We start from the raw sequence: 21,315 nt of genomic DNA on the forward strand, positions 1-21,315 counted from the left end.
TTGAATATATTGAAATATTGGCAAAAATTTAAAATTGGAATATTAAACTAAAAAGAAGAATCTAATATCACCACTGTAACAGATTAAAAAAGTTTTTGCTGCGCAATTTTGTAGTCTATAGCATGTATCAATGGAGGCGGCACCGAAACGGTTTTGTTACAGTGATTGAATTTATGATTATACACTGGTGTTTATTTCAGTTTAACATCTATGCAACAATGGCTTACAATATTTAAGTTACTTATAACTTGCATATTTGCAAGTTAATGTATGAAAAACAGCTGTTTCCTTTCCATATAAAAACTCTTTTTTCTTATGTTTTGGAGATTAAATTAAATAGCATTAAATTTGGCGTTAGTTATGCTGCATTTAGTTAAATCGCTACCCTTAAAGAATTTTAATTTTTGTTAAGTATTCGTCTCATGGATTGTTTTTTTATGTTTTATCCGACATAAATGAAGTTTTACTAAATGAAAACACGTTTATTGAAATAAACAAAAGACTTGTTTATCTTGTTTACCATATATATATACATAAGTATTGATATGAAAAAAGGTCTACAACGAAGAAATATGTACTATACTCGACCAAAGAAAAACAAAATCAACCATTAAAAATAAAAAGGTTTTAAATTTAGAATATTCATTCGAATCTCATTCGCTCCCGTCACGACTGAAGCGAATCAACACGAGGCATAGACATATCCATTGTATAGTCTACATCATTCTATAGTCTACCAAGTATTTACCGCCAATAAACCAGCCATCTCACCCCGCACCCGCACCCCTCCCGCCCGTTCAAACAAACCTATAGTCCAGGACTCATTTCGTATGCAATTTTATTCATTATTTGTAATCTACTCCAATGGAATAGGGAGTGAGTAGAATTCGCGACAGGTCGTATGTAGATTGACGCTTTTAGTGTGGTATTTGAATGTCTTTGAATCGCGTGCGGTTAATAAAGGCATTTTGAGTTCTTAGAAAACTCATTTGACTTGATGCATATTTTTACGCCGCTTCCGTTATTGCGATCTGTCGTTGAGGTGATGTTTGTATGAATTAAACGCTTTGAAAATATCGCGTTAGCAGATGTGCTCTGAAAATTGAAAAAAACATCAAAGCTTAACGCTCGGTGCGTGACACGAATTAAAGTTATTTTATGCCAAAAGGAAAAAATATTTATCCAGGTTGATAATATATTTTACACTGTATATTTTGATGGCTACTGATGAATACAGTAAATCTTCTATGTAATTTCATTACCAAGACAAAAAAAGCAGTTCTAATAAAGAAACCAGTAATAAATCAATATTTGTGTAGTGTAATCCTAAATCACTTTACTAATTTTTAGGGAGATTTACCATTGCATTTTAGTGTGTAATGTATTGTTTAGTAAATGTAAATCCATACTTATCCCCGGGAATCTACTTCGCTAGTTATAGCGGTAATTCTTCACACTATACCTATTTGACTCAAGACTTAATTACTAAAGAATAAATAATAAATAATAAATTATGTTATCATATAAAAAATGAATTGAAAAATCATGTCGATTTGACCGGCAACACACTCGCGAGTCTTTTGGCATTTTTAGTGACTATGGGCGTCGGTATCACTAACTAACAGATCGTCCTGATTTTAAAAGTCTCGTAGATAATTTTGTTTCTGTGGAACTTGTATAAAATCGCTTATATATTTGAAATTTCAAATGTCATACTTAAAAGGTATGGTATCACTCAAGTAACTTAAACATTAGCAAATCAAATGTTGATTAAGTAATTAATCAACATCCTAAGTTAAAATTTAGATCTTCTTCTTGGAAATTTCTCAAATTAATTTCGCAACGTCCAAAACCCAAAATCGCATTTTACCTTTACTAAGTTTCAATTAAATACCACAAAATAAACCAAACACTTAAAGATAATATAACCAATAAGAAATCAAACAAAAGTTTACTTCACGGAGACAAGTATGCTAACACTTATCAAGGGACAAACAGCCCCTTGGAGAAGGAAATTGCGCTTGCTTCATCATCACCAAATTGCAATGAAGAGGCGACGGTATACAACGCCACATACATATACATATTAAGAAATTTAAAAAAAATAACTTTAAAGAACCCATAAATCAATCCGTAATGGGTATTAAATATCGTTAATACAACTTTCACTTAATCGTTCTTAAAATATATAATTGATTAATTAATCCATCATTAAATATAATTATATTGACCCTATTTTAGCTATTAAAAGTATATTGTGTTGTCTGACACTGAGATTGTGACAGCATGAACTGTCTCTCCTGTCAAAATACAATTTGTGTCATAAAGTTATAACTAGAGGACTCTAGCTAGAGGTAAGTCTAAAACTGTTACGATCTCAATTCTTACTCATATTATTTATAAAATTATCAACATTAATTCGACCATAATACAATGTCTAACTCCTATTTAATAAACAAATACAAAAACATTATTGATATTCTTCAAAAGAAACATATCTAACAACGGAAACAATTGTGAATCAATTTCGTTTTAGTCCAGTTAAATTGTAGTACAGTGACATCATAACTATTCATTTAATATTGCCCTACACCTATACATTTTCTAATAAGATTGTTTAATTTCGCCTCACACTAGCCTGTACTAGATAAGCAATTGTAGCAATGGCCGTGACGTGTTACAAGAGCGCAAACATCAGAGCGAATGATGCCGAGTCGCGCGCCGACAGACCCAATTGGTCGCCCGTAACCGCCCAGGGGAGGGGGCACACACACAAATAACACCTAAGATAATTTATTTTATGTTACACCGTTTGAATATTTTATATCTGTGTGAGTTTTTTGCGTTCACTGTGTAATATTCGCGCGATAAGAAAGAGGGAATCGATCGAGCGCTTTTTCGACACATGCTTTTGTTTAATTGTAGTCTGCTGAGTCCACGATTAGTTATAAGTGATGCTTCATATAAGTGTTGTGAGGATTGTATCGCCTTTGCGCTAAATGAGTAATTGCTAGCTGAAATAATGAGTGAAATTCGAGGTTTAAAACTATTCGATGTGATAAATATAGGAACAAAGTGAGAACGCATTGTCGGTACAGTCACACAAAGCGGTGCATAGGTTCTTAATACACTATAACCGTTTACAAATTCTGTGTTCTAAATGACTGGTACCACAGTACATCGCAACTAGAACCCCATACATAAACAAACGGTAACAAAAATTACAAATATCCCGGTTACCTTAAATCACATGCAAAGCTTTCATTAAGTCAGCTACGAGTCGCCGTGCGTGTCCTCACTGTTAATTATCACAATATATAAGTATGAAAATGAAATAAAAGGGACCGCTTCATACCAACAGCAGCGTAAAAAATACGAGAAAAGAAAGAGACGCTTTTAAAAAAGAAAGGAGTGCATTCCCCCACTTAGGCTGCCCCCTCCGTAGGGCCGCCCCTGAAGCGGGCGCCACCCATCGCACCGCAAAAATCGAGAGCGTCGGGAGCCGCGCGGGGTCAAACGACGAGCGTGAAAAGAAGGAGAGGTGTGCGACTTGCTTCACAATGAAGCGGTCTATGTGACAAATTAAGCGCTTTATTCTTCGATAAGCTGCTAACGCTGAATGAAGCCATCGTCTACCGGTGAGTAGTGCACTAATATTATAAATATAATTATTTATTCTTAAATTAAGCAATAATTTCTTTATTAATAATTGTTAATAAAATTAAACGGTTACGATTATCACAGCGTCATAATTACAATGCAGTATCTACTATTTGTTTATCATAAAGTAGTGGATTATTCCTCTTAAACTGTCAATTTAAAAACTAACTTTACAGCCTAACAACTGGGCTACAGCGCTTTATAATTCTAAATCAGCGCATTTCTTGTTTAAGGGTTACAATCAGTAGTGTGCTCGCTCGCACACAGGGGCCAGTGTGCGTGTGCGCGCCGAGAGGGACGGGTGTCTGTAGAGAAGGACAGCGGCGCCAATTACTATCACCTGGCGGGCTGCTACCGCATTACCCATCGCCGCCGCGCGCGTGACCACGCGATTCGCTCCAACCGCTCTGCTTGCGATCGATCGCAATGCATATTCGGTCATGCATCGGACTTTAATAGTGTCAAAAACTGTGAAGTGACTGTGACATTTACGTGATTTAGTGAAAATGACCTCCCAGTTCGCGTTTCGTGGATCTCCTCCAAACCAGGTAACGGCTCTATGAGCTGTCCCATTTTATGCTAAGCGATATTGTTTACTTGTTTACGTGGTTATCCTTAAAGTAAATCGGGAAGGTTATGAAGTACTGACTTTCAATCAAAATTTTGTATGAGGTATGATGTGGTTTTAAATATCGAATTCATCGTTTATTATATTGTTTTAATTCTTTTACGCGTTGAAAATCTTCGTTTTTCATTACGTCGTTTAAAAATTTGTTAAGGCTATAAAATTTATAATTTATAATAAAACAAATATAATATATAAACAATAAAGCAGTACAAAAATAAAAAAATATATATTACGTATTTAAATAGAACATTAGTATGAATAAAATCAGTTGACTACGAAATTGTTGTATTATATCGCGGCAGATTTTTTATGTCTCTAATGCAGCAAATATATATTAATAGTAAGTTGAGACATGTATAGAAAAACCAGTAATTAAGTACTTATACACTTAAACATTGAACAATTGCGAAATAAGTGATTTAGAAGACATTAATTGAATGAAATGAAGTCAATTTTACTTAAATCCAATAGTAAATGAAACGACACATTTCAGTGAACCCGAGACCATGCTTCACAGCTCTTCATATATAATTTCAATGAAATTAACTTACCATTTGTACTGTTATTATTCAGAAAAGTACAATTAATTGTAATTTATAGGAAATAATACAGCGTAGTTTAACGCGGAACTTTGTTCATAAATTTACAAATGCAGTCGTGGACTCATGGTTATTTCCAAGCAACAAAACAGGAAATATTTGTATAAATGTCTTCTTAACTACAATAACTAAATATTCCAGCCATTAATAGATCTTGCCCAAACATCAAACAGGCAAATTAGCAGACCAGAACATGCGACCCGTTTAACTCAGTGTGTGTTGTTCAATCGCTTATTAAACTTCATGAACATTGGAAAGTTTTTAATTTAATAATTGATTTAATTAAACCTATTATTAATATCTATAATATGTTTATAGACCTGAGAGTTTATGAGTTGAAGAAGCCATGAAGTTAACTAGTTTTAGTCACTTCAAACCAGTACGACTCGTAGGACAAACGTTTGGTATTATATAGAACCCTTGTAAGTTAGTTGAAAGTATGTCTACGCTTCCTGGGATTTTAGTTGTATTTTTTTATTAACCAATCGCATACAACAATCAAATATAAGCGAAATGTTTATTGCTATGTAACGAACGAACGAATGAACTAAACCATGATTTAGGAAATCAGCACGCTTATAAAACTAAGAAAGCCTATGTGAGTAAAATGTAGAACCTTGGCTCGTACAGTAGGTATGTTTCTCATAGTAATTTTACCACAAAAAGCTCACAAAAGTTCCGATGTAACTCCATACTCGGTAAACTTGAATTAACAATCAATAAATATTAAACACAAATTACCGCAACAGAAAAATGTTTCTAAACGCAATAAATAAACACGAAGTTCAACTTAAAGGTTAAAAACGGTTTAATAATATTTAATAGACAATTATTACACTTTCATCGTAAACTATGTTTATTTGCATATTCACCCCTATAAGACAATTTTCCTGTCAAAGGAACAATTATGTAGTTCTGAAGCAAAGCTCTTATAATTATAGAGTATGGAAAGTAATTAATTGCGGAATACGGCTTTAATACTGGAGTCGGCTTCAAAATATACGTAGAGGTACTCAAACATTAGAATTTAATAGAACCCCGCTGTACAAATATGTTTTTAATACAAAGAACTGTACAATGATTTTTATAATTCATTAATTTATTATAAACAACAACAAAAAATATAGCTGGAACGGCCGCAGAGTCCTCCAACTTCGATTTTGTTTCCTTTGGAGTAGAGACTCGTGGGTGGTGGGGTTCAAGTGTACAGGCGCTAATTAAATAGTTAAGTTGACGCCTGTGCTTGGTGTTTTCCTTGCTGAACGAAGAAGTATCGCAATGCAGCGAGCAAATGCTGCCAGCGTTTAAGGTACACTGACACGGGGACCAAACTTTTTCAATTTGTTAGAATTTTCTGTTTATCAATTATTTAGTATTATTAATACTTTTTATTTGTAATACTGTATACTTGCTTGATATGTTTACATAAAGAAAATACTAAACAGTCACTGGCTTAGTCAGTTTCCAATTAATATTATATTTAAAGTATGTAACCTCTAATTGGACTATCATGTATTGCGCATAAAAACATTGCGTTATAAATGAATTATATTTTTTATCGCTGAGTTTGTAGTTCAATAATTCGCGTCGCAGTTGTGATTACTAATTAGAAAGCATTCAGTAAAAATATTTAATGATGCAGATAAATGTAAAAATATCAACGGAATAGTGAAATTACTTACTTTAATAGCTTTTGAATCGTTTTCGAAATTTTCTTTTAAATAGAAAATATGTCTATTGTGCTCCATAGCAACGTGGTTGACGCTCGTCAAGTATTTTGTGAATTAAATTGGCAATTAAAGCGGCGAACAGTTTCATCTTCTCGTCTGTTCCACGCTCTGCAAACTGGCTGTTTCAAAGTTTTAGCCTGAAGTTCATAAGTGTTCAAAAATTAATATTTTGACGCCACACTGCTTTGAGGATATAAAATCGTTTGTCATTCAAACTACCAGTTATCATATTTTATCGCAAATCAATTTCGATATTTATAAAAATCAGAACAAGTAGCCAGCTTATAGTGTATTATTAGATTACGTTCGCTTATTTGTTATCCGATAAGACTATATTAAATTTCACGGTACTCATAATAATACGTTCTCATTATACTTATCTGTTGGTTAGCGGGATATTGGAACGGGATGCCAAAGATAATAGTAATTGTTCTTTATTAGGCACGGTATACTCTGATATAATATTGGCGTATTTATGTTAACTAAAATTGATTGAATATTTCTTAAGGTACATTTTCATTACTTTGTGTATATTTCATTTAAAACAATTATATAGATATATAAATCATTCATTCATACTGCGTTACAATTTTCTTAAACTACATCGATAGAAGAGGTTTGTGACGCTATGTAATACATGTATGTTCTATGTACCTCATATGTTCTATAGACTAACAATTAACCATCTCGGGACACACCAGGGCGTACTATGACAGTTAACGTGCGATACTAGTTGATAAAAACCATTTGTTATAGCGGTTTAACTCGAATTTGATTCTCATTAATAATTAATTTTTGAACCAATATTTAAGGTTTGATGTAGAGATTGTTCGTGTGTGTGCCACCCCATCAACATGATAAGATGTTTGTGGAGGCGTCGTCCCCCTAGTTCGGAGGATTATCCTCATTATTTCCTCTCTGCAGCATTGCCGGCCACCTAATAGCTTTATTGTGGGCAGACGCCTTTCTTAGCCTCTTCAGAAGCCCTTAAGCTTAAGTCAGAGCTTATGTTGAGTGTCTTAAGGTTTTTAAAACGTTAATTGATAGATTCAATTTGATATCAATCTTAATACAAACAGGGATTATATTCCTTTGACGTTTTGTTTTCTGTATATCTGAAGCTGGATTCTTAGCGACAATTGAAAGTTTAAAATAAAATTGTTCTCGTAGTTTAATGAATTTTTCATACATGTGTGAATGTCTGGACATTAAGTCGTCAAACTATAATGAACAAAGCCTGCGCGAGTTTAATTTTAGTTCTTATCGTTCAACACTCATACTTTTACGGTCGACATACACATAATTTCTCTTAATTAATGTCAAAATTATAAAATACAATACAGCTATTATTTATGATATCCAAATCAACGTTGGTACACTTCCGCTTTCGTTAAAAAATAGAATATTTTTAAACATAGATAAGCCTTTATTATCTCATCACCTGCTTATAATTAATTAACATTCTTTTTACGTTTTATTAAAAGTTCAAAGTTTTTATCCACCAAATGTCGAAGGAATAATTTAACGCACCGAGACAATTGTCACCTATAACTAGACGGATGTTATAGTAAAAATTAAAGTAATTAAAAGTTATAACCTCACAATAAGCAATTGCCACTATGAACATTGTGAAACAAATACCCCAAACCACTGATTCAAACAAAGGGACCAAAGTAAAAAGGTATAAAAATGTATTGCATTTTTTTAATTCACGCTCCGACGTTAAAATACGAGGAACGCTACATTTTTCCCCAGCAGGCGTATCCCATTGCTTTCATGGTTTTTATTTAAATAGCAATTAAGAACAAGAATGGGCTGTAAACTTTTGTACGTACGTTTAAGAGCCTTGGCTCGCTATAGCGCGATTTACTCTGTAAATAAACTTTGCCCTTATGCGTCGAACATACAAATTACTTGTCGTAGATTATTTGCTTGCTAAATCTTTTGAATTTTAGACTAATTTGTGATATTAGGCGACTCGTAATTATCTCTAATATTACAGGGCTGATAGGCATTCGAAAAGTTATTAACGATTCAGTCGGAGATTTCGTGACCGAACTAATAAATCAGATTCAAATTGTAACCCTATATATACTTATGAAAGTCAACAAAGAAATACATATTAAATGCTACTAATTTAAAATTTAATGCCAATTCTTAAATCAAGGGCGTAGAAGGGACGTAAAGAATTGGCAAATAACTCTCCGCCACTCTTTTATATAAATGAATATATTGATGTTACATTACATGATGAGATTGAAGGCCAGCAATGCATCCACTGAAATGGGCTTCCCGTATATCCTATAATAAAATCTTGATCAACACTTCATTGACTAAAATTAGTTTCACCTTAGCATTGACGAATTCGCCAGAACAAATGTTTTTATTAATACGACACCATCATTGGTATATGGTGAATATTGACATACTTGACTTAAGGTCCTATTTCCCCCTGGTGGGTCAGGGTATCTAGCGTAGAATACCAGCGCGATCGGTCTTGAGCAGCTCTTTTATCTTTACGTCATTCCGGCTTCCTCCGCCTCTGCGTGCATTGCAATTTCTAAATTAAACCGGTGCCTTCCTTTGATAAACGATAAATAACTCCATTTACGTCAGCGAAAAATTAATATATTACTATAGTTGTTAATTATGAGATATAAAGTCTAATGATACAAAGGGTAGTGCACAAATGTTTTTATAGAACTATGACAACTTTTTTGAGTTGGATAAACAATAATTTATAAAGGTGTTACTGTAAAATACTGAAGACAATTATAAAAAATCTAATTATGTTAAATTTAATAATGACAAATTTTTGACTCTAGTTTTAGAACCGCATATGCCTCCTCCAATCCCTTCTAAAGTTAGGAACAAAAGTTTGAATTTCCGTTACAATTTTATTTCTATTTTACATATAATAATAATAATGTATATTATTTCTAAAAAAATAAATAATTGTGATACAATTTTTTTCATTGTTTTTAGAACCCCATGATAGGGTATACCACTTGGAGGAAGACACATTAGTAGTTATATTCAAAAATCTAAGAATTAATTTACAAGTGTTTCGGAGTCGTAATTTACTGTCTAATTTCTACAGAAACATAAACGAAACGTAATAGTTACTACTAGTGTTTAAACAACTTCTTGTATAATGTTATAATATGTACTCGACTTTAAATTACTAAATCATTTTCGTCAAATCACATTTGCACACAAACGTTGTGACGACTTATTTAGGTCACATGACAACGACCACCGTGTTGTAGGAACATTAATATCAAGATTCTAATGTTAATAATATTTATTATGTATACAATTTACGTAACTAAGAATGAACTTTTAACTTTTTATTATTTTACAAGTTGTAAAAGAATAAAAAGGCTAACTAGGCTTCCCATGGATTTTTTTTTAGAAATAAATAGTCTGTGTTACTTATGCAATATATATTAATTATGCGGTCCAGTATCTAAATTTATTCATTACATGAGTATTTCATTTATATAGAATATATACATCTTTTAGTATGGAAATAATAGAAATAAAACACACGCCGTCGACTTTTTGGGTCTAAGGCAAGCCGGTTTCCTTACTCCTGTACCGTTCGAGCGAATTTTAGATGCGCAAAGACAGAAAGTCCATTGGTGCTCAGCCGGGATCAAACCCGCGACCTCAGGGATCAGAATCGCACGCTGAAGCTACTAGGCCAACATTGCTCATAGTAATAATGTCCAGAAATCAATTTTTTATTTGATTAGCCAACAGTTTATGTAATAATATTTGTTTTACTTAAGCCTAGTAAGCTGTGAACGTTTATGTTACTTATCCAATATAATCGGGCCAGTTTCTAATACATTAGTATTTCCTCATTTTTTAATATATACATATATTATACAATTAGTATGGTAATAATGTACAAAAAAGGTATTAAATGTAATCTAAATATTTATATTTCTATGTATGACTATGTGTGTGTTTACTTAATATTGGTATAACACAAACGGTCGATATTAATCGAATCTCAGGAAAATATAAAGCAAAGTTAAGTTCGTCCAGTTAAAATGAATTCGCCAGTCTTTCATAAAGGGAACAAAATGTCTCACCATTTATTTCATAATAAGGCATGAACAATCTTCGTCATTTCTGCAGTTTGCACTCTGAGGCCTGACCCCTTTTTGCTCGCACAATTTAAACTTCCACGCTAACTTTTTCCAAATAAAGAATAAATATGCAATTAAGTGCTCACTATTGTTCTGTAAGTAATGCGATATCAGACTTTAAATTCCATTACTATTGATTGTTCGAATAAACTCATGGTTCTGATAAAAATTGATTCCAGTTTATCTGCCCAACTTCTAAAATAAGTTCTTGATCTACGATGACGTCCAAATCTAATTCGTTTTGTGACATAGCTTTGACTAACGCATAATATTGGTCATAGATATTATTCTTCTTCAGAATTTACCATTAAAAATAATTTAATAGACTGTGTGTGCATTTAACCAAGACTACACAAATAGTATTTAGATTAAAAACGATATGATTGCTAAGGACTAGCTTCTCAAATTGAGTGCCGTAATTATAAACGTTACAAACGTTTATTAATACTATATCTAAAGAAATGGACAAGGTGTAAATTTTTAGCCAAGCGTGAAATGTGGTAAAGACGGCTAAGACAGCTGGCACTGTACATTATACAAAAATGATCACTTAATGCCGACACTACACGATATGTTCCAAGAAATTTGTGTAGGTTTCTCCGAAGTGTATTTATTAATCTGATGAACGATAACGACATCAGGTTTTGGGTTTACAAATAGTGAATGAAAATTTCAATTCAATAAAATTGAAAACGTTACATATCACAAATAGTATACTCAAACACCAAACGGTCCTAAGACATCTTGATAATACATATATTTCTTATTATGAAAGTACGATAATCGACAATGACAGGAAACCCACACTTGTCCAGCGTCATGAATTATGGGTTACCTTCGTTGGATATAGGAGTTAAGCATCCACCACTATATATAATAATAAAATTAAACTCGGCAAGAGTTACCTGCAAATTTCTACAACGTTCTAGTTATCGGTAAAACGGTACTGTGTTCACTTGGCTTAGGCTCGTGTGTACACAATCAACCATCTAAAAATAGGCATGGATTTGTCATCAAATCAGAACAGTTAATATATTATTTTTGTTAACTTATGGTCTAAATTGTCTCCTAAAAAAAAGCTTTAAAACTACCTTGCCTTTGAAAATTTACTCAATGTTTTGCCCAGTAATCTATCTATGGGTGTATCTAATCTGTGCTAGTATCCAAGAAAACAGCAGAACGTTTCTAACTAATAATGTATTTAACTTCATGATTGGCCATCATGAAGTAGCCACTTGTCCAATCGATGATTGCAATATCATTATCGCTTAAACGACATTCTTAACAATAACTTAGAATATCTATTCTAGGGCCACGGCATTATCAGAAGACGTATTTGTTAAGGTTTTCGTGGTAATGAATGATGACAGTAGAGTTTTTGATCGTATTTAACTCTTAGTTATGTGCGACTCTCAACCCTGAGGTCATACATACGCAACCTCAAAAACCTACGTGTACTCACTCCCTCCGCTGGCTCTGCGACCCAATAAGTGTCATGGTTTTAGAAACAAAAAACAGAGCTCCCTGTCCTGTGCCACCTCCAATTGCTGACTTTCAGCTGCAGCAGTTCCCCTTCCACTTACAAAATAAAAATGATGAAAGAAATGCAATCTGTCCGTAGCGCCTCTGGATATTCGAGTACAAATATTATTTTCCAACTTCGGGATATTCCATTCCTTTTAAAAGATTCGTATATCTTATTTCTTTTCTAAATAAAAGAGTTAGGATTCGATTAGTGTCAGTTGTCACTTCATCACGCCACGGGATACCGAGATTCATAAATACAATTATGTCTCATTCAATCTGTAGACGAGGTAGTTTTAGAAATCAATGTTTACAATAAATTTTCGTTGCGGTGAAATTAGATTAAAAAAAAACGCAAAATTGAATCAGAATCTAACGAAAATTGCTGAAAGGTTAAAAAGAGATTCATATAAAACTCAATTGATTGTTTAATTAAAATTTTAAATCAACCTTATAATCTATAATAAAATTACTAGCCAACGTGTCTAGATATCTTAGATTTATAATCTTATCTGTTTATTGTTCACAGTCCTAGGCGGCATTCTAACAAGTAATTACTATGACTTCGAAGAAATTTAATTAGCGGATAATAGCCTTTGTCGGCTACTTATTACGTGTGAATATAATATGGTGTTTATTATTTACAGATTTTTGTTCAGAGGACTTAAAATTATCATTTGATAGGTGAAACCTTTGTCTAACTAACGCAAGTTTCTGATCTAAATTGGTATCCAGCGTATGGTCCCAATTCTTAAATCAAAATTTACTTATTTATAATGTTATATTTAACAGCCAGCATAATAAAACACATTTATTTAGATTAAAGCAATTCACAACTAAGGTTTACGACAACTCCCGTTTTTATTTCAATTCGCTTAAGAGCTAAGTGAGGCTAAATGTGGTGTTCCGCGATCGTGTGTTTGGTTTGAATTTCGCAGTTATTTTAGTAATAGTGGTCGATTAGTAGGTAACGACAGGGAGTAATAAAGGATCGTTCGGGAAAAGCACGGGATGTTTTGAATTGGCTCTGCTTTAATGGCGCCAATATTCGATAATTCACCGTTCGCATTATGCGATCTGAACATGTGTCGGGCTATCGAGTTTTATGACGTCTATGATAAATTCGGACTGGCACCGTGGCCACCTAGATGACCGCAATAGCCTACGTGGCAGTCTCATTAAATGAGCGTTCATAATTGATTAGAACTCTATGGCGTTCCCTAAATTGCAATATCAATGATCACTGTAGAACGTATTAATGTGTTACCACTAATAATACAGCAGTATTTGCGGTAACGAATATTAAATAATAAATGAAACAATTCGTTCTGTTTGAATATGAATTTGACGTGACTATGACTTAGTTAAATGTAAAAGTCCAAATAATATCTATAAGCAGACCAGTATTGCTATTAATACTATTATTAATCGCTACAAATTGACCAAATCAACAATACATGTTCCCGATGTTTGGAATGATTGAGTGACTCGAATTTCTTCAAATACTGTCGATTCGCTTGTGAAATCAAATTTTAGGCCTCAATAACATTAAACCATAAAAGGTACGCAAAAAAACCTATAACGTGCACCGTCAAGAACGTGAGCTTTTGTATATTTTAACAACCTAATTAGCTTTTGACCACAGCTTTAAGTGTTAAGTAGAAATCGAAATTACTTTTTTCATAATTGTTTGAAGCCACGTGTGTAAGAGCATATAATTTATTTTCAGAAATGTCTATTTATTTAATTAACTGAAACCAAATATACAAACGCAATTTCCATAAACCTACATACATCATTTAGTTCGAAGTTCCTTAATAATTCACTTCCCTTATTGAGGTGTGAATTCCAAGGCATTAAGCGTCCAGGGGTCGGCCACTTTATCAAATACGGGATACGGCTAATAATGACGCGCCATAATTGTCCAATTAAACACAGTTTTATGTAAATAACCGAAACGCAGCCGTTTAACAATAACACATTGATCGAAAGGTGCTCTTGTGTCAATGACCCCTGAATCTGGCGAAAGTGTTGCATGTATCTAAGATCGATCTAGCGAAAAAATAGTAAATTAATTAATGTTAACGCTTGCTTAATTAAGACTCACACGATTGTTGTTCATTGTTAGGGTTTTTTGTGTGATGCACGTTAATGCAAGCTTACTACTGTTACCCTGATAAGGTCAACGTGTTTAATGGAAAAGGAAATTATAAAAACCGCTCAGAGGTATACGATATGATTTGATCGATTTATCATTTTTTTTTACTATGTTGGGTCTATGTTCACGTGTACTTCACTGTATTATTCTTGATATATATTCTAGTAAATCTTTTGTTTTAAATTAGACTAGAATGATCAAGACTTAACTTATAGTTTATACAAAAAAAATGGGAACTGATGAAAAATAAAAACTGTTTATAATACAGAAAATACCTTAGGTATTTAAGGTGAGTGAGAGGGGGATTGTAAATGTCGATCCATCGGCTAAGCCCAAACCGGCTAGTCCCTATGACGAACACAATCTCCTCTATAAAGCTTAAACTGTCAATACTCGCAAATTATAGCTGAATGTTTCAATACTTTTGTTAGAATATTTTAAATTGTATTGATGAACATATCACATAAAACATTAACACTTTTTTTATGCAAGCAATACCACGATACGAACACGAACTGAATGAGTTGTGAAGCAATTTTTGGGTTGTTAGGTGAGATTCAGCAACGAGACTTAGCACGAACTTGTACTATACGTTTATGACATACAGGAGTCACAAATAGCCCTAAGTCTCGTGTCTGATTCTTCTGAGTAGATCGTTTTTCAAAACAAAAAGCACAGTAATTATTAGGAACAACATTTAAAATGCTTTAAAGGACAAATTCACTGGGACGAATGATTGTAACTGACAAATAGGGATCGGATATTTTTTTGTCACTAATTTAGCGATGCGATCAGGAGATCAGTTATATTTAATACGTTCTAAAAAACCTACCTGCTCCGACACAATGTCAACGATATTTTTTGCTGATGTCTTTAACGAAATTCGTGTCGTTCGATTTCTCTTAGATTAACATTTAATAGATCGGACCCCGAATATTCTGTTACATGGTTTAACACTTAAAAGGGCTTAACGACTCTAACACATCCTGCGGGTTACGATAAAAAAAAACGAAAAAACCAACATTTCTTATGTTTGTTTTTTAAAAGATGGCTGCAACAGATAAGATGCGGCGCTTTTATCCGCGCCGTTCGATGTTTCAAAGGGATGCGATGACAACGTTTTTTTAATCTAATAGACATACTTAACTATTGAGACAATGCAAGTAATTAATAAGGAGATATTTCTATGCATAGGGAACAGCAACCTACTACTTACCTAATACCAAATAATAAATAAAACAAATGAAATTCATGTTTAAGGTATTAACTACGCAGTTATGTGGAATCAGCTGCCCACTGAAGTATTTCCGTAACAATTCAACTTTAGAGACGGCAATGCACTTGCGATCAGTGTAAGTGTCCAGTAAAAAAATATTTATTAAATTCCTTTATACTATTCAGATATAATAAACTAATAAGTAGTTACTGTACACGAACTAATTAATAGGAACAAAATATACGAAACTTCATACATTTAATATGATGTATGTAAAATAAATTTCTAATAATGTCAAAGATAAGGTTGAGTTTAACAAAAAATAAACCTCCGTTATCGAACCGTTTTGCCATACTAACAATTAAACTTAGTTGTGATAAACCGAACTAGGAGACACCCACTCAACCAGTCTTAGTGATATATTACTTGAGATAAATTTATTTTAATGTATTGTATTCGTGAATGTTTCTTTAAAGTTTTTTTACTTTGTGACGTCAATTAAAAACTATTCGGAATTTAAATATATAAAAAAAATATTACATATTCGCTTTCAAGTGCCGAACATCCCATTGACACCTTATCAATATTTACGGGCATATCATCACAGCAAAAACATTTCAGAAGTGGCCTTCGACAAATGGTGTGTATAAGAGGTTATTTCCTGAGCGTCCCTCGAGTGCGAAATCCAAAGCTAACACATGTGATAATTATAACTTGTACCGTTGAAGTGAGCAAACCAACTCCTCAAAGCACTCGGCAATTTATCGCTTATCAAATTTCTGACTTTGCATTATCAATTCGGGTTTTAATAACGTAATTAAACGTATTAATTTTTTTTTAATAAATCCTCCCAATTTGTAAACATTGTCGACTTTCTCCTGTAAATACATTTATTTAATTCGTATTTGAACGTTTCAATCCCTTCTAAGCATGGCCGTCAATTTCAGCGGGAAACGAACAGGTCTAATTTAATCTCTATTACAATCAGTTAAGGTATAATCGACAACGACATGGCATCAATACCTATTGCCCTGAAATCTGCGGTATACGTAGTGTTGCGAGTGAGGATTAAATAACTATGCAGGGTATGTAATGTACGTAATGCAGGGATTCCACATTTAACGGCTTCGGGATTACCTCGATAATACCCTCAGCACAATAAATGTTCAACCGGCGCAATGGCAAGCGTCGCGATAGGTCGAATTTTCAAACAAGGTTATGTAAAATGGCGTTTCGTTTAGGGTGGAAGCCCTAAGACTGCGAGCACAGCTCCGCCTAAGCCACCGTCGGGCGAGTCGTGACAGCTATGTTTACATCGCAACCTCATTACGCAACAAAAGGTTAAAAACGACATTTCCCAAAGGCTCATGCATTTACGAACGACACGCTTGACGCCAGAACGAATATGCCAACGTTATCACAATATGGAAGATTTATAATCGAAATACAATATATTTGGTCCGGAAATATCCTATAATAACACGGGAAGGACACAAAGGGAGTTAAATACTTAATTTCGTTAACTGACGGCTCGTATCATAAGCGGGTGGCATTTCTCGGTTTCTAATCCTATTGAGGCAGCATTTGTTAGGTCACCGGGACCATTTTTCATTCGAATGACAAATATTTAGAAAGTTATTTATCCACGTATGAATCCGCAACGCTTAATCGAGGACGTAAGGGACGGGAGCGCTTTGTCCGGACGGTTTAATGTTTATTTTGCGACCGTGCAATCGATTCAGGTAGATAATTCTATTATAACAATAATGCGCTCCTGAGTCTTTTGTAATCATATTCAGAATTTTTCAATCGTGTCGCATTAGCGTCAAGACGCTTCATAATCTAATTTCTTCACACAATGCATTGAAAGGGTTTCGCGAGCGTGTCCGATTTGCCTACCAACTGCGGGCTGATGAGGTGGCAGCTACGCCCATACTGCACCCCTTGCAATCGTTAAATCCTCATCTATAACCCATCATACCGTGGATTTTTTCGCGCTCGAATTTTAATATGCGTCAAGACTGATGGATAACCACGTGAGCTTGCTCGAGCGAATGCCGCTGTGCGCACGGAGGCCTCCTATTTGTGTGAACTGTTTTATTTTGTGCTGCAAATGCGAATGTGGAATCTAGCCATAAAGGCATTTCAAAATTTACAACTTACAGAGCACCATATCGACAGCCTCCAACAGTCCACCTCCGGCGCAGGCTGGGATGAGCGGTGGGGCGGGCGGCGGCGGTCCCGGGCGGGCTAGCTCACCAGCCGCGTCTGCGACGCGCTGCTGTGACACCGGCCGCCCCATCTTCCAAGATCCTATCACAGGCCAGACGGTCTGCTCCTGCCAATACGAATTTCTGAACTACCAGCGGCTCGCGTCTGGCGTGCCTCTCTCTATGTACAGTTCACCTTATCCTGACGCGGCTGCTGCAGCCGGCATGGCGGCCTACTTCCCAGCGCTTGCTGCTGACCAGCCACCTTTCTATGCTAATACGGTAAGGAAATGGAAATGTACAGAAAAGTCTTTATTTAGTTTATTTTATCTATTAGTGCACTACTAATAACTCTCCTAAGCTAAAAGTATACATATTTATTTTATTTCCAACACACAAATATACTATGTTTACAATATTCTTAACATATAATAATTATTATTAATATGAATAAATAGTAGTAATAATGGATAAATTGAAAACTAAAATAAATTTAAAACTTTTATGGTGGCATTAACTTAACCTTTAATGGTGGCAGAATTTCCTCATTGCGATACTTATTCGTCGAGGAAAGCACCAGCTCTGGGGTCACCAATACTATCTACCAGGCGCCGACTTAAATCTTTAATAATCGCCTATACACTTGAACCCCACGGTCCATGAGTCCATCTCTACTCCAAAGGGAACAAAATCAAAGTTGGAAAAAAAGACTCTTATACTTAGGACGTTTACTACTGACTTAAAATTAGCGGCAACCAAATTTGGATAACACTTAAGAAATTAAAATTAATAGAGTAGTTTTAGTTGGGCGTAACTATTACGAGGTAAGCACGTGCTAGCTCATAAAATGTAGCGAAAGAATATTTTCGTATGACCTACATCCGCGAGTATTAATCATTATTCACGTCAATCAGTGTTTTAAGTCTTTTAGATAATTATCACGTAATATTTATTGGGTTTAATTAAATTATAATAAATAATTCGTGTTGTCTTTCCTCAACTCTTTTAGGTAATAATAATAATTAAGCCCGTTTTTTTCCAATCTTGTTTTTCAAATCACCTTCAATTAATAGTGTAAGGTATAAGGAGACCTGGCCGCAGATGTCTTGGTAGAAGAATCTTCGGCAATCGTTTGGTTATGTCACCAAGCCAATCAGATGCATTTTAAATAAAAACACCAGTGGCGATTCTTACTTATAAAATCTTAAACGTTGAAACGATAATAAATATATATTTTTTATATTTAGTAGAGATAAATATGCTAATTATGTGTAATTAAATACTTAAGTTATTTATGCAATTAATAATTAGTGAATTGTGTTAGACCTATATTTTTTTATATTTAATGTTAAATAATTGATTCCAAAATTCCTAGTTAAAAAAGCCTGGATTTCAGCATATAACACTAAGGTACCTTGGTAAAACGATTTTTACGAAACAAATAGTTATAAGTTACCACTACATATGGTTAATTCACAAATATTGTTTACCTTACACGTGTAATAATAATATAAAAGTAATAAAATATATTTCGTCCTCATTAATTTTGACTTCATACAAAAACATACAAATAAACGTCAAAAAAATAAATTATGAACGTGTTGACACGTTGTACTTCAATGATTCATATCATGCAAATGATCGCCTAATGAACTAAATCTATTTAATTTTAATTACAAAACACAAACCTCAATACAACAGGTGCCATTTTGACCTTAAAAGCATGTTACATTTTTTCTATTAATGATACGATACCAAAAAAACGTGTTTTAAAACCGCTTCACACATATTTAATGTTTGGCGCATGTAAGTGTTAGATTTTAAATTATTACCTTTTGGCGGTTTATTTTTAAGATTCGGAGTTACTCAAATAAAAACAATTTGTGTAACATGAGAAATTGTCGTTGATAAATATGCCAATATATTTCTTTAGGCTTTACGTTTATTTCCTAACTATACACATTTCTTAGACACTTTAACAGTCTTACAGCCGCACTCAGAGTCCTCGCTCTTTCAGTAACGTGTTTATCAATTGGGAGCTTCATATCGCTCGGCTGTAGAACTTAAATCAGTATTTAGTTCGTAATTGTTGCCTCGTGTTATTGAAATTGTAATTATTAAATGAGGTAATTCAATGATTCTGTGTTCTGCTATTTATTATAATGCCAGGTCTTTGTAGAGTCTGTTTTAGCCGACTAAAAGAAAGGAGAACCTTTGTGATTTTTTTTTATGTCAGATATAATTTTGGTGTTCGAAGATATAGCTTTGTTCTTACACCTTTTTATATGAATCATCCCTGTATGGGTCTATAAAACTACGAAGACACAGCTCGTAAAAACATTCAAAACAAGTTATCGACACGTTTTAGCACTATCTAGCCAGTATCACTAGGAAATCAGACATTGTATAATATTAAAAAGGCGGACAAGAGATTTTTATCATTTAAAAGCAATGTCGTTTTAAACAAGTCGTAAAGGGATATTAATCGCCTATACAAAGTTCTGGTTTAAAGGCTTATGGAAAGTTATTTTTGCAATCAATTAAGTTTTTAAGTACGTACGTACGTCTAATTAAAAGAATACGTGTTTGTTTTTCAATTAAATAGAAAAAAACGAGTATTTATAATAAGGATTACTTTATGTTTATGTTAGTATTGTATATAATACAAGTACACGACCTCCAACAGAGTGAAACCCTCCAAACTCTTCCATTTGACTATCATCTTCGCCACAATGTTCCAATCATTTCCCGCTATCTCTTTTATTTCATATTTCTCGTGGACGGCCTATCTTTTTTCTTTCTATTTGGCCATTCCAAGTAAATGTTGTTTTGACCGGATTTTTAATGTCTAAAATTAAGTTCAAGATGCCAAATTTTGACAAATGGACCTAAGTCTGACTTGCGTATATAAACATCAACAGCTCTTAGTGTCGACTAAATATCACCCATAATCCGTTGCGACTCAGTAGAAAGATTTCTTCATATCTTTGAATTCTCGTTCTATATCGTATTGTACCAAATTTTATATCCATAATATATTTAACAAACAACTGATTTAAGGCTAGTAAAAGACAATTTTAAGCGACCTAACATAAACATTTTTAATTTCCACCTCTGTAAATATCTCTTTAAAACATTCAGAGACACGTATAAGCGCCAACTGAGTCTTTGGAAATGCATGTCGAAATATAATAATAATAGACACTTAGGTCCATAATCTAATTCGTATCTCGAGTCCCAATCTCGTCTTCAAACAGACACAGTTTGACAGCTCTTAAAACTAGACCTTAGTTTGATTACGTCAAAAAGGTTTTGACATAAGACATAGTTCACCAAAACTCGTCAACATGAACTCGTAATGAACAACTGATAACGCCTTGAGAGGTAAAATGTAATCTTAATCACACAGTAGCCCGTAATAGACACATTG

At 33.7% G+C, this 21,315-nt stretch overlaps 1 protein-coding gene across 3 annotated transcripts in view; it reads left to right on the forward strand.

Annotated features, from left to right (window-relative positions):
* Positions 1-3,947: 3,947 nt before the first annotated feature.
* The window catches only part of LOC123718959 (homeobox protein caupolican), a 40,832-nt gene continuing 23,464 nt past the window's right edge, over positions 3,948-21,315 (forward strand). For 2 of the 3 annotated variants that reach the window (XM_045675980.1, XM_045675981.1), the window contains exons 1-2: positions 3,948-4,208; positions 17,841-18,167. In XM_045675980.1, coding sequence (XP_045531936.1) covers positions 4,167-4,208; positions 17,841-18,167 — 369 coding nt within the window. In that variant the 5' untranslated portion in view covers positions 3,948-4,166. The remainder of the gene's footprint in view (positions 4,209-17,840; positions 18,168-21,315) is intronic. The other variant, XM_045675982.1, reaches the window with a different exon arrangement.

Source organism: Pieris brassicae, chromosome Z, assembly GCF_905147105.1.
Source record: "Pieris brassicae chromosome Z, ilPieBrab1.1, whole genome shotgun sequence".
NCBI classification, from domain to species: domain Eukaryota; kingdom Metazoa; phylum Arthropoda; class Insecta; order Lepidoptera; family Pieridae; genus Pieris; species Pieris brassicae.